Consider the following 14,666-nt stretch of genomic DNA (forward strand, 5'->3'; position numbering starts at 1 on the left):
ATTTTATTGTCCTTCTTTCCCAATTAAGGTTTTAAACCGATGAATATTTACTAAATTTAACACCTGGCTTGCATGTAAGTGACAATTTTCCTAAACCACTGTAGTTATTCACGGTGTTTTTAGTTAATGATATGGTATTTAGCACATTAAGTTTTAATCGCATTCATTATATTAGTGATAGATAAAATTTATCACGATGAACTGAAAATATCTCAAAAGTTGAAATGTTCATTCTTTATAGCAATTTGATTTCTTTAAGCGCTTTTTTGTATTTCAGAACAATGCTGGAGAGGCGGAGGAAGAAGCGAAAGGTATTGCAGACAGTGAGGAGGATTTTGTTAATATTAAAGAGGAGTTTATCGAAGACACTTGCAGTTCAAACACTGAGACTATATTCCTTCCATTCAAGGTTAGTAATAATGGGAGATTTATAGTATTTATTTCATACTTTCTCTATGTTTTTACAAGTCTGACTAAACAACCTTCACCCCCTTGTAGTGGCCTGGTGGTAGCGTCCTTGACTGATGATTGCCAGACTGGGGTTTGGGTCCCACTCAAACTCGTTAAGTTCCTTTGATCACTGCAACCTCACCATCCTTGTGAGCTAAGGATGGGGGGTTTGGAGGAGCCTATAGGTCTATCTGCTGAGTCATCAGTAGCCATTGCCTGGCCCCTTGGTCCTAGCTTGGGTAGAGAGGGAGCTTGGACGCTGATTATATGTAATACGGTCAGTCTCTAGGGTATTGTCCTGTTTGATAGGGCAATGCTACTAGCTCTTGCCTCTGCCATTCATGAGTGACCTTTAGATCTTTAAACCTTTAAAACTGCTGTCTAAGTTTTGGTTATTCAACTCTCCATCTTTGCCTTCAGCTTTTCCCATTTTTATATGTGGTTGCTGTTTTTTGTCAGCCTTCTTCATCTTCCTCTGCCCTGTACATCTTGTTGTCTTATACCCTTTTCTTCATGTCATTTAGTAATTTATCTTTCCACCTGAATTTTAGCCTTCCTCTCCTTTTGCCCTCAACCTCAATGTTCATAACCCTTTTACATACATGTTCAGCTTTTCTCATGACATGACCAAACCATTTCAGTTTTGGTTATTCAACACATCCTTTAAAATCTTAAAGGTAAAATCAAGTGGGGTAAGGCTAAGAAATTATGTATAAATTGACCAGTAACTCAAATATGAGAATTTAAGCACGAAATGTTCTTTGATCTAACGGGTTAATACTAAAACTGAAATATTTCTTATATTTCATGAAATCCTGTCTGATGGTATGTGTTTCTGCTTCTGATTTTATTAATTAAACATTTTGACATAGGTCAAGTGAAATAGACTCTATTGGACGTGCGGTTTCGTTAACAATAAACAACTTGGTCATATTGCTGCTCCTCTTAAGGTGATAAACGTGAAATCTAAAACAATTGAAATCTCCTTCAATAGAAGATCCCATGTTCTAATAATGTTACACGCCCACTAGTCGGTCCGTAGGTGACGAAGGCTCCAGGAAGACGGGAGGGAGCGTTGCTGAAGGCGCTGGGGGAGAGCGAGGTAACTTCTTGCTTGGGAACCACGCCTCGAACTCTTCCTCCAGTCTCATGTGCGACCTGAGGGGCATCCTTGGCGGCGCCCATGCGAGGGGATCCAATGATGGTGAGTCCTCCTTCTCGGCGTCTCCCCCGGCTGCTGACATACCTGAAATACAGACCCATGAAGCGAGGGAAGAGGCTGCAGCAGCCTTTCCCCACATAGGATCATTGGAAGAGACGGGCCCCGCTGGCACCAGGACTCCGTCCTCCGAACACACTCCCGTCCCTCCCTCAGGCCCCCCACTTGCCTGGACTGACAAACATCCCCACTAGCAGAAATCTCAGACTCCTGGGGAAGAGCAATGGGCCTCTTCTCGGCAACTGACTTACCTCGTCCCATACTCTGGGTAGGGGAAGGCGGCTGAGAAGCTCTATCCGACGAGGCATCGGGAGAAGTAAGCGGCGAGGAGAGGCTTGGCTTCCTAGGTGACCTCTTGGATGCCTTCTTCTTGGTGCCATAGCGCACCCACTGAACCTCGTTCCAGGACTCGTACTCCGGGCACGTGGCTGTAGGAGAACATAAGCTGCCCCCACACGACGAACACAGAGGGAAAGGGTATGGAATGAACACAATGGGACCGCGTGAGACACAAAGGGTCGCACTGGGTAAGGAGAGAGCGTGGAGATGTTATCGCGACGCGGCCAGAAAACTTACTGGAGCTCGAGACCTGAGCAAGCATGCTCTCTGACCCCGGCTCGCCTCATGTCGCGTATCACTCCGCCAGAGGTTACCCCGCATAGAAAACGGGAGTAGGGTAAACTACACAAAATTCTGGTCGGTTGGGAGGAGATCCCAGATACTCGTTAAGAAAGTAGTTCGAGGTAAGTACTGTTAGGAAAAATACAAATTACTTAAAATTTGTGATTTTTAAACTAAAATTAACTATGGTAGGACTTATGATGCATCTTCCATAAAGTTACAGTATAAAGGAAATGTGTATCAACTTCCAACACTTACGTCATTATGAACAGGCGGACTAGTTCGCAGAAATGCGGTGGATCAACATTTCGTTTTGGTAGCAGAAGAAAACGGAGCATCCCTCACTTGCCTTTGGTATGGCGTTCTACGTCGTTTTTTCTTTTGTGCTAAGGTGTACGCCATTCCGGATTGACAGTTCTTCTGTGCTTTTCTGGTAATTTTTCACAGAAACTTTTTGCTCATCATGGCTCCCAAGCATAAGGCAGATGATGATGACAGTTTATCAAGGAAAAGGAAAGCCATCACCATTGAAGTGAAATTGATAAACATTGTGAAACGAGCAGAAAAGGGAGAAACGGTGACAAAAATTGGACGTTTACTCGAACAGTAAATCGACTGTCGCGATTATTATGTAGGATGAAGGTCATATTCTTAATCCTGTGAAGGACTCAACTTCTATGTAAATCGACTGTTATTATGAACCACCAAAGTGGTCTCATTATTGAAGTGCAGAGTGTTGATTCTTTAGTTGGAAGACCATATTCAGTGAAGGTGAAGAGTTTGTGGCCAGTAGACGTTGGTTCATGCAGTTTAAAGGTCATAGGAATATAACATTAAAAATTCAAGGAGAAACTTCTAGCAATCATGGGAAAGCAGCAAGTTGGTATCTTATTGCGTTGGCTGAGGTAATTAAAGCATAAGGTTACCTTGTTGAAAAGATTTTTAATGTAGATGAGAAAGGTTTATTTTGGAAGCATATGCCAAATCGTACTTACATCACCAAGGAGAAGATAGCACCAGGTTGTGAATGTGGCATGAGAGACTGACTGCTTCTTACAGGTGAGGCTGCTGGTAACTACAACCTGAAGCCCTTGCTGGTGTATTAGACTAAGAATCCAATGGTACAAAAAACATGTGGATAGGTCAACAGCCTGTCATCTGGAGATTCAACAAGAACGCTTGGGTGACACTCCAAGTATTCAAAGACTGGTTTAACCATCTTTTTGTGACAGAAGTGAAGAGGTACTCTGCTTCCAAGGATTTGTCCTTTAGTGTTGTTAGTGCTGGATAATGCCCCTAGTCATACTGCCCACTTGGAGGATTAATTCAACAAGGAGGTTTACCTTCCACCCAATACCATAACCATTTTGCAGTCTGTGGACCAAGGTTTCATTGCCTTTTCAAGGTTTCTATATTTGAAGGAGGTTTTCTATGGCCTTATAAGTAACTGAGGACAACTTTTGGAAGTCTTTCAATAATTCTTTAGCCCTGGAGAGTTTTGATTGAGCTTGTGCTGAAGTGAAGGAGACAAACTTGAAAGATGTTTAGAAAAACTGTCCTCCAAGTTTGAGAATTTCCATGGCTTTGATGGTACAATTGACTTTGTTATCATAAAGTTGGTGCAATGAGTATGCACCTTGATCTGAAGGTTTGAAGTTGGCAATGTCACAAAGCTACTGGCATTTCATGGAGAGGCGTTACCTACTGAGAACCTCATTCATCTTGGGAAGCAGATAGTCGAAGATAAATAGAGCAGACCAAACCCAGAGCTCGAAAGATTTACAACCAAGAACATGACAGGAGGCCCAGCATTAAGAGGTACGTTAAGATCTACTGAGGAGTCTTGGATATTGTAGACTAGTGGAAGCAGATCTTTTGAGGTAAAAAAAGAGTAGTGTAAATTTCTAGACTAAATTTCAGTGTTAGTTGAAGGACGCATACTTTCAAATATCCCTTCATCCGTTCTACAGAAAATACCTCTGCTTTATCCTCTATGGTGTAGTGTATCATTTTAAAGCCCGGAGCTTAGGACTGACCACTGCTTCTCAAGTGTGTAAGTGTTTACTCTGGTTTTTGTTTGGGTCCTATTGAACGGGATATGTCTTTTGTATCTCAATGGCTGGCTGATCTTGGCCTCTTCCAAGAGGCCGTTGCTTCAGAATTGAAAGAGACTGTCCTCTTCTGTTGTGAGCTGGGCATCTTGATGAATCAAATAAAGTCTTGTCTCGCGTCAAAGCAGGGGAAGAATTAATTGGACATGCTTTTTGGTACGGAAGCAGCGAGTGTTTTCACCAGATGATCGTATGAACGTGCTCAAAGATGGCGCTTTCATTCCTATTCAAGTAAGAACTCAAGGGCTGTTGTTGTTAATGTTGTATGGGACATCATTCCCTAAAGAAATTTACGCTACATTGGACGTAGCCAGCAATCTCCCTTCCCATCTTGTTCCAGTGGAGCAAGAGGTATAGGTCAAACTTTCCTGATGGCTTAATGATTAAATTCCCACCTTCTGAAATGCTTTTGTTCTTGAACCCATCCAGGGAGAAGTGGGATGAGCATCTAAGGGATCAAGTCACTCAAGGGAGGTTGTTCCCATAAGAAAAGAAAAACACCTACATATCAACCTGTTAAAAATGCATTCAGCACTAAAAGCTTTCCAAGTGTGTTTGATAGGGAACTTAATACTGTTGACGAGTAACAACACCATGGTTATAGCTTACGTCAGCAAGCAAGGAGGTATTGTCTCATACATCTGGGCACTACCCAAGACTAAAGAACAATGGTTTGATTTTGGAGTGGCGTCTTAGAAGAGCTGCTTACCATAGCTGAAGGTGTTTGTTCCCATGTGATCAATTACCCTTTACGCTGTATGGTCGTAACCTAATGCCTGTGACATTTCCAATACTCAGACCTTTTGGAGTTTGGCTGGAGTTAATAATTTCGCTGATAAATGGGACAAGGTGGTTCAATATTTTCTGAAAAAAGTTAAACCAGCCAGATTTTGGTTCATAGGGACTACCTCCACCCAAGGATGAATCTCCTTTAAAGGGTGATAGTTTGTATTTTTGTCGAAGAGATCACAAATTTTGAAAAACAATTTTGTTTTCCTTAATTCATCATCATTAGCCATTAACTAGTCCACTGCAGGACAAAGGTCTCAGACATAACCTTCCACTTGCATCTGTTTATGGTCCTTCTATGCCATTCTATACTTAGCTCATCAATCCATCATCATCTCTTCCTTCATTTGCTGCTTTTGTAATCTCTAGGGACCAATGCTGTCATTCTTAATGTCTATATATTATCTCTCATTGACATTATACGTTATGCCCATGTCCATTTCTTTTTCTTACATGTGAAAATATCCTCTTCCTTAGTTTGTTCTCGTATATCCATGTTGCTCTTTTTCTGTCTCTTACTGTTATTCCCATCATTATTTTTTCCATTGCTCTTTAATTTGTAATTCTTCAAGTTACACTTGTAGTCTCAACCACCCCACGAGTCCCAGGATTATGTTCTAAAGTGCTATTTTTTCTCACTGAAAGTTTGGGAAACCTGGCACTCGCTGGCATTTATTATTACCTTGGGACATTTTAAATGGCTTTGAAACTTTTTCTGAACTCATACACCTATTAAAAGACCAAGATTTATATGCAGTAGTTATAAAGAATACAAATTGGATTAAGAATTTATAATTTTTCAACAAGTATTTATTCTTTTTTTATTGCAGGATGAGCCAGAAGAGATATCAAGTGCAAATAATGAAATCGACAGTTTAGGTGACCAGGAGATATTGGATCGTTATATGATGTCAGGAAATCCAACTGATAATCGTGATGGGAATGTTGCACTCGAATTCGAGAGGTCAGGAACCCATGATAATGTCGATCCAGGTTGCAGTTCTTCTACTTCAGTAGAGGATCCTGATGATGATAATTCACCCATACCTGAGAAACACTTGCGTGAGTATTTGTTCATAGGAGTTTTCTCTATTTTATAAAAAAAAAAGTTTTACATTAAAATGTTGTTGTTGTTATTATTATTATTATTATTATTATTATTATTATTACTACTACTACTACTACTACTACTACTACTACTACTACTACTACTCCGGATAGCAAGGTTGGTAGCGTCGCGGATTTCTATTATAGAGGTCCCGAGTTCGGTCCCCGCCAGGGACGCGAATACCGTGAGACCTTCTACCGGGGGGTACTCCCAGGGGGGCTCCTGGGGGGGGGAGGTTAGAGGGGACTAGTGATAGTCCCTGCTGGCTAATGGTCGCCCGAGGAGGACGATGTAAATCGTCTCTGTGGAGACCTAAACCCGCAACTTTAACTTTAACTACTACTACTACTACTACTACTACTACTACTACTACTACTACTACTACTACATGCTAAGTTACAACCCTAGTTGGAAAAGCATTATACTGTAAGCCCAAGGGCTCCAACAGGGAAAATAGCCTGATGAGGAGAGAAAATAAGGAAAAAAATTTAATAAGTACACTTGAGTGTATCCTCAAGCAGGAGAATTCTAACCCAAAATTGTGAATGACCATGGTACAGTGGCTATGGTACTACCTAAGACTAGAGAACAATGGTTTGATTTTGGAGTGTCCTTCTCTTAGAAGAGCTGCTTACCGTAACTAAAAGGTCTCTTCTACCATTAACAAGTGGGAAGTGACCATTGAACAATTGGATTGTCCACTGTTAAACTGTTGATACCATTATGAAAAAAAAAAGTATACGCTGAAGAATCACATGACCTTAGCAGGAAGCACAGGGGAAATTTATTAATGATCATAAAAGTACCCTGATTTTAAAGAAATGTGAGAAAAATTAAAAAACAGGAATATCAAAATAAACTATCAACATAGGTGATTCAGTTACAGATCAAAATGATATCAAAATCTTATATTTGATTCCCTTTGATAAAACAATCGTACGCCATTACATCACTCGGTACTGTAAGCTGGTTAAAAGTCATTTCTAAGGTAATGTTGGGTCAAAGCTAAAGGTTTCTCCCATTTTTACCTCGTTTCTATATTCCTTTTCATTCATCTTTTTATTTATGTTATTCACTGTTATTCACACAATTCTACTGTTGATTTCAGTCTAGTTTATTCATTATATCCCTATGATCTTCCTTATTTTGCATCGTTCTTTTTCATTGTTATCCTTATTCCCTTTTGTTTAGTATTTCCAGTATTTGTAGTAATTTTATTTATTACCAAAGCCTAAGAGATTTCTCTCATTCTTCCCTCTTTTCCATTTAATGTTCATTTATCTTTTCCTTTCTATTATTTCTGCATTCTTACTGTTCAATTTAGCCTATGTTTATTCCTCCTAACCTTATATCATATTGTATATCTTTACAGGTTTCCCTTTCGTATTCCTTATCATTATTCCAATTTATTCAACATCTCTCTCTATATTCTATCTATATTGATTAATTGCAGATATTTTACTTGTTAATGTACTATATAAAATTTAGTATAAATTTAATTCACAAACTTTTACTAAATAAATAACCAGTTTCACACTTCACTGACCTCTTTTACACTCGACTGAGCATAAGTAGTAGTCCGTTGTTGTTTTTACCCTCTTGAAATAATGTTCATTGAACTTAATTTGTCAACGAAAAATATATGTACTATTTTTTAATCTCTTTAAAGATATATCACATCAAGCGTGTTCAGTTCTCGTTATGGAAAATGCTAGATTTATCACAAAACACCACAGTCAGAGAGGCAACAGAGCGTGCTAGAAATAGGAATGAATGGCAAGCGATTGTGACGCAGTTCTGGTAGGGCCTGCTGCTTCCTCCGGTGCCTTGGATGACCACGGAGGTAGCAGCAGTTGGGGATTCAGCGTTATGAAGCTTCATCTGTGGTGGATACCGGGAGAGGGTGGGCTTTGGCCCCTTAGCAGTACCAGCCGAACTCGGTTGAGTCCCTTGTCAAGCTGGGAGGAACGTAGAGAGGAGAGGTCCCCTTTTTTTCTTTCATTTGTTTGATGTTAGCTACCCCCCAAAATTGTGGGAAGTGCCTTGGTATATGTATATATGTACCACAGTGAGAGACACGGTAAAAAGAAAGTCGTTAACTTTTAACAAGCTAACTGCTGTCAAGGAAAATTTCTTATTGATTTTATTATGTTTAGTTTTCCATATGGAATTTTGTTATTGTGTAGAGTTGAACATACAGAAAGTCCCCAACTTACATACACTTGTAGATACAAACACAAATCCAAATGAAAATAACAAAGATAAGATAAAGAAATACTGTAATAAAACAATATTATATCAATTAACCCTTTTACCCCCAAAGAACGTACTGGTAAGTTTCACAAAACTCATCCCTTTACCCCCATGGACGTGCCGGTACGTCCTTGCAAAAAAAAGCTATAAAATTTTTTTTTTTCCATATTTTTGATAATTTTTTGAGAAAATTCAGGCATTTTCCAAGAGAATGAGACCAACCTGACCTCTCTATGACAAAAATTAAGGCTGTTAGAGCAATTTAAAAAAAATACACTGCAAAATGTGCTGGGGAAAAAATAACCCCCTGGGGGTTAAGGGTTGGAAATTTCCAAAGAGCCTGGGGGTAAAAGGGTTAATACAAGAAGCAAAACAAACATTCGTAATAACCTATCTTTTCCATATGAAATACGACTATTTTTTTTACACGTAGCTGGAAATTATAGGCATAGGATTCAAGGTCAGGCCTACCCTAGGCCAAACAGCTTCTTTGAACCTATTGAATTTGTAAGTTGGTGACCTTCAGAAGCAAACATTCATTGTTAACATCTAATAGTCAGGCCTTCTCCATCATGAGGCTCAATACTACGCAGTATTCTAGAAGTTTTATTCCAGCTGTGACCAAGTTGTGGAATGATCTTCCTAATTGGGTAGTTGAATTAGTAGAACTTCAAAAGTTCAAAGTTGCATAAAATGTTTTTATGTTGAACAGGCTGACATAAGTCTTTTTATAGTTTATATATGACATGTCTGTTTTGATGTTGTTACTGTTTGTAGAATGATTTATTGTTAATTTGTTCTCATCATTTATTTATTTCCTTATTTCCTCTCCTCATTTATTTATTTCCTTATTTCCTCTCCTCACTGGGCTATTTTTCCCTGTTGGAGCCCTTGGGCTTATAGCATCGTGCTTTTCCAACTAGGGTTGTAGCTTGTCTAGTATTAATAATAATAATAATGATAGTATAGGGTGTTACTAAAGATCAACTTACATATGACAGTGTTTATTAAAATATTTCCCTGAAGAACAATTCCTTATTAGAGGGAAAATAATAAAAAAAGTGGATTTTATGCTAAACATATTCATTAAGGAACAGTTTTTATGCATGTAGTGTAATATTTAAATGTTTTAACATCTATTGTATCTTTTTCAGCGGACTTCTTAAAATCATTCAAGGTGTATAGGTTTAGTCCATATTTACAAGGAAGACTAAAAGAAAGTTATTGGGAGCAAAAAGGAATTGTGCGCCTCATGAAAGGGATTAAAAATCAGGAAATTACCTTGAAGGAGGCTGCTACATTGTTAGGAACTACATATAATATCCTCTATCGACACTACAGCATTATTTATGGTGGAATAAAACAGTTATCGGTAAGAATTTTTGTCTTTTTACATTAATTTAATTCGTTCGTCATCATCTCCTCCTACGCAAAGGGCCTCTGTTGGATTTCGCCTGTCATCTCTCTATCTCTCTTTAGCTTTTAAATCAATACTTCTCCATTCATCCTCTTCTATTCATGCTTCATAGTCCTCAGCCATGCAGGTCTGGGTCTTCCAACTCTTTTAATGCCTTGTGGGGCCCAGTAAAAAGTTTTGGACCCCAGTTAAAAGTTTACTTTAATTTATTATTGCCATGTAATTCTGTTTACAGAACTGGTGTAATGCTTCGGTTATGCCTTTTTTGTTTGTTTATTTATTTGTAGTGATATTTTAGTGACTTACCTAAAATTTATGGCTATTACTTTAAATAAGTTTGAAGAGCTCAAACATAACAAAAGAAAAAAACAGTTCTCCTTGAGCCAGTGAGATAGACACCTCTGTAAGGAGGGGGACAGGTTTTAGCCCATTGCTTTTATCCCTGTCAGCAATCTTACAGATGAACAAATCTAAAGTTCAAATAATCAACCGTGTTGTTGTCTTTAGTTTCTCCAAAATTTTATTTGAAATATCGGTTTGTTGTGATTTTGTTTTATTTCTAATTGTTTTGTGCAATTGAAGAAGACCGAGACTTGATGTGTTTCTCAAAAGTAAACTTGCTATTGAGAATCACTCCTAAAATTTTTGAAAGTCTTACAGAGTTAAAGAAACATTATCAATGCTGAGATCCGGATGTTGAGGAGCAACTGTCCTTGACCTACTTACAATCATACTTTGAGTTTTGTTAGGATTCAACTTCATGCCCCATTATTTGCACCGTGCACTAATTTTAGGTAGATCTCTATGAAGGGATTTGGCAACCCCAGATCTACATTCAGGAGATGGAATTGATGCCAAGAAAGTTGCACCATTGCATATGCAGTGAGCTTGTTATCTAGGCCAACCACATGTCATGTTTATATATTATGAAAAGTAATGGGCCAAGAACACTATCCTTAGGAACACCAGATATCACAGATGCATATGGAGGTTTATTTATGTAGGTACAGTACATTGATTATTTTATAAAATGATATCGGGTTATATGTATATTTTTTATGGTTATTACAGGAATAGAGAGTGCATAAATCACTTTATAGGGATAAAACCCTATCTACCTAGACCAAATTAATAACATAGGGTGGGGTATTACTACTCTATTAATTTTTAGAGGATATCACTTTTTAGCTACAATATTTATTGTTTAATACAATTGATAGGTAAGCATATGATGCTCTTTCCTCTGATGATATCTATTTGTGTATAGGTGAGGTGTTTTTATAGTTACAGCGCAGTATTTTCTTAATCGCTATATTCAGTAAATAAGTGTATTGCTTGATATTTAGATATACTTTACTACATGCATGGCTATAACATACACTGTACTCCTTTTGTTTTGAGAATATTCTAGACCTGGTAAAAATGTCCATATGCATTTTATAGCAGTATTAGTACCACTACTAGGTTAACAAGGAAGAAAACATTGTAAATGAAAAGCAAGATGAAGCTCCTTCTTCGTCGGACAGCAGCCCAGAAAGCAACATTGAACCTGTGACAGTATCGAGTAGAAGACAACCAAAGACAGCAACAACCCCACCTGTGGGACGTCCTCGTGTCACAGATCCTGCTGTCAGGTATAACACGTCTGTGCGACATAAGAAAAAATTTGTAAGGACTAAGCAACGGAAGCGGTGTCGTTGGTGCTGGTCAAAAAGAATACGAAAGGACACAAGATGTTTCTGTTCGTCCTGCAATGTACATCTCTGCAATGAAAATTGCTTCCGTGCATATCACCGAGGGTGCGATAGCAGCGGGGGACCACCTCCTTCCCCGTCACTGCTTGGCCAGTAACTGTCCTGGCCTTACTACCTGTCCACCAGCTTCAAGAGACTTCATTTAATAGTGAGACAGGTAGCAACAAAAACATCCCCCTAGCACTACAAAAAGCAACAAAGAGTAAGTACCCGGCTGAATATTCTGGAATTAATGGTTGTACACGTGTGTGTATAGGTGTGTTTGTGCGCTTGATGTGATGTCCTCATTTTACCCTAGGAATATTTTTTTTACTGTTTTTATTAATGAAATAAGTTTTCATGTCTGTACTGTACAGTGTATGACCCAATCTGGGTCATATTGGGATTCAATCAAGTTAGGAAAACACAACTGGAGAAGGATTTCATGCACAAATAATACCCAAAGGGATCGTTTAATAGACTATATTCTCTCAAGCTATAAGGGCCGCGTAATTATAACTGTTACGTTACTAAGAAAATGCCTTGGAAAAATAGTACTTGGTGCGGCACACATTTGGCACTACAAACCACTCGTTTCACACACTATCGGCCTACCTACAAAACTGCTTGCCCTTGGGTCATCTTTCTTAAGGATGCTCTCACCGGTATGGCTATGCCCAATTGTGATTGGTTGTCTGACCCGATAATTCTTCAAGAACCAATCAGGCGCATATTTAGTGACGCATATATCCACTCTGATCCGTATCGGACTCTTCCTAGGTTCCAAGCCACAACGTAACTGTTACTCTTTGTCGCAAAGGAAAAAGATGGTCAGCACTGGAACAGGGCGGCTATAGTAACCTACGATTGATTCATATATGTACAGTATTTTTATATTCTGTTGATATAGTAAAATGTGAAAATTTCCTTTCCTTTCTTATAATTTTGTCCTATTTATAATGGTAATTTTCATGTTTCACATAAAATTTGAAAGGATATTCTTGTGTTTTTTACATGGTATACAGCAAAATGTAAAAATTAGGAAAAAAATTGCATAAAGTATTTATAATTTTTTTTATCTTTTAACTACAACTGCTCTTGTTTTTTCTTTTTCAGCAACACCAATTGATTCTATCAATACTAGATACGTATATATAGAAGACTTATCTTTCCATTGCAATTTTTCTTTTTTTTCCTTGCATTATTTACAAAAAAATGTCATTGTAGATATACACATTCGAGAGCTGAGCTTTGTTGCTCAGCCTATATTTAGGATTGCATAAATATTTTTTTGTATGCGTCTTTGTGCTTGTGTAAATAAAGGCAATGTTCTTGTTTCCTATACGGTCGATTCTCCGTCTTTGCAGGGTTTTGGTAACGGAGACACCTGCAAAGAGTGAAAATCTGTGTATAATTGGTGCCTTAAAGTGGGTCAATTCATAACCTCCTGAAACACAGACCACTCCCTACGCACGGTCAACTAACACACTAGGAAACCCACTGTAATGTACTACGTTGTTTTCACAGGGTTTATATTATGGTATTGTAGTTCATATTACTTTTCAAAGGTAATATTACTTTATTAACCCTTTTACCCCCAGGCTATTTGGAAATTTCCAACCCTTAACCCCCAGGGGTTATTTTTTTCCCCAGCACATTTTGCAGTATATTTTTTTTTAATTGCTCTAACTGCCTTAATTTTTGTCATAGAGAGGTCAGGTTGGTCTCATTCTCTTGGAAAATGCCTGAATTTTCTCAAAAAATTATCAAAAATATGAAAAAAAAATTTTTATAGCATTTTTTTGCAAGGACGTACCGGTGCGTCCATGGGGGTAAAGGGATGAGTTTTGTGAAATGTACCAGTACGTCCTTTGGGGGTAAAAGGGTTAATTGTTGTGAAACTTCCCTGATATTCATATTGCTTCTATCTCAAAGCGGTTTAAATGTCAACTCCTAACCCAAAAATAAAAATTTCCCATTTTTCTCCTTGCAAAATACCTTCCCCGTCTGGGAACCATTGCGCCATCCCGCTGTCTATGACAACTAACCAGTAGATGATGCATCGTAGTCCCTTTGTCTTTTCGGTGTTTTTGCCGGCTGTTCATGATTTGGACGTCAGTAATTTGCCATGCAGTTCAAATTGGGTTTTTGGATTATTTAACTTTTTATTGGGGTGTCTTCTGAATTTTCTATGAATGCCAGTGTCAATAGTTCAATATGAAATAATAAATCCCTTTGTGATTACGAGTTATTCCCGGTTTTGTGTAATTTAACAGCCGTAATATTATGTTTTCTTTTAAGGATGATTGGTCATTTATATTCCTCTTTCTTAAGAGTTATGTCAGCTGATAGCTGACCTCTGATTATTTAGATATAAAGTAAATCAATATTTAGTATATGACTACAATTTTACGTTTTTTGCGTTTAGTTCAGGGGTATTCCAGACAAGACTGAGAGTCCTAGGCTTACTTATCAAGTTTTGCCTAGCAGTTCAGTTTTCTATTTCTTGCATAATCATGCCAGAAAACTTCAAATCAATCAATCAATCATTCTTGCATAACATTTGCTAAATAATAATAATATTAATAATAATAATTATTATTGATAGTAATAATTATTATTAATGATGATAATGATTGTTAATAATAATTATAATCTTTTTAAACGTTATAGATGCTATGTGAGCAAAGATCCGGCAATAATTCTAGTCATCTAGAAGCATTTTAAATGTTATAGGTGCTGTCTGAGCAAAGATTTGCCGTAGTTTTTGTTTCCGTACCCAGTTGGGTACTTTGGACTACAGTACCAGGTTCCTTGTTAGTAGCTGTTTTTGATGAACCTTTTTTATAATTTTAATATAGCATGAGTACTTTTGTAGCTTCTGTAAGTTAGAAATTTCATTTTCAGTATAACTCCAGAAGCCTATGGTTGAATCATGTTTTGATTGACAGTGAGCCTGTCCCAA

At 37.9% G+C, this 14,666-nt stretch overlaps 1 protein-coding gene across 3 annotated transcripts in view; it reads left to right on the top strand.

Moving 5' to 3' along the window:
• LOC137623940 (zinc finger and BTB domain-containing protein 46-like) overlaps window positions 1-14,666 on the top strand; it is a 48,599-nt gene that overhangs the window by 17,364 nt on the left and 16,569 nt on the right. For all 3 annotated transcript variants that reach the window (XM_068354700.1, XM_068354701.1, XM_068354699.1), the window contains exons 4-6: window positions 278-409; window positions 6,021-6,252; window positions 9,706-9,923. In XM_068354700.1, the coding sequence (XP_068210801.1) occupies window positions 278-409; window positions 6,021-6,252; window positions 9,706-9,923 (582 nt within the window). The remainder of the gene's footprint in view (window positions 1-277; window positions 410-6,020; window positions 6,253-9,705; window positions 9,924-14,666) is intronic.

The sequence above is a fragment of the Palaemon carinicauda genome, chromosome 2 (assembly GCF_036898095.1).
Source record: "Palaemon carinicauda isolate YSFRI2023 chromosome 2, ASM3689809v2, whole genome shotgun sequence".
In the NCBI taxonomy this organism is placed as follows: Eukaryota; Metazoa; Arthropoda; class Malacostraca; order Decapoda; family Palaemonidae; genus Palaemon; species Palaemon carinicauda.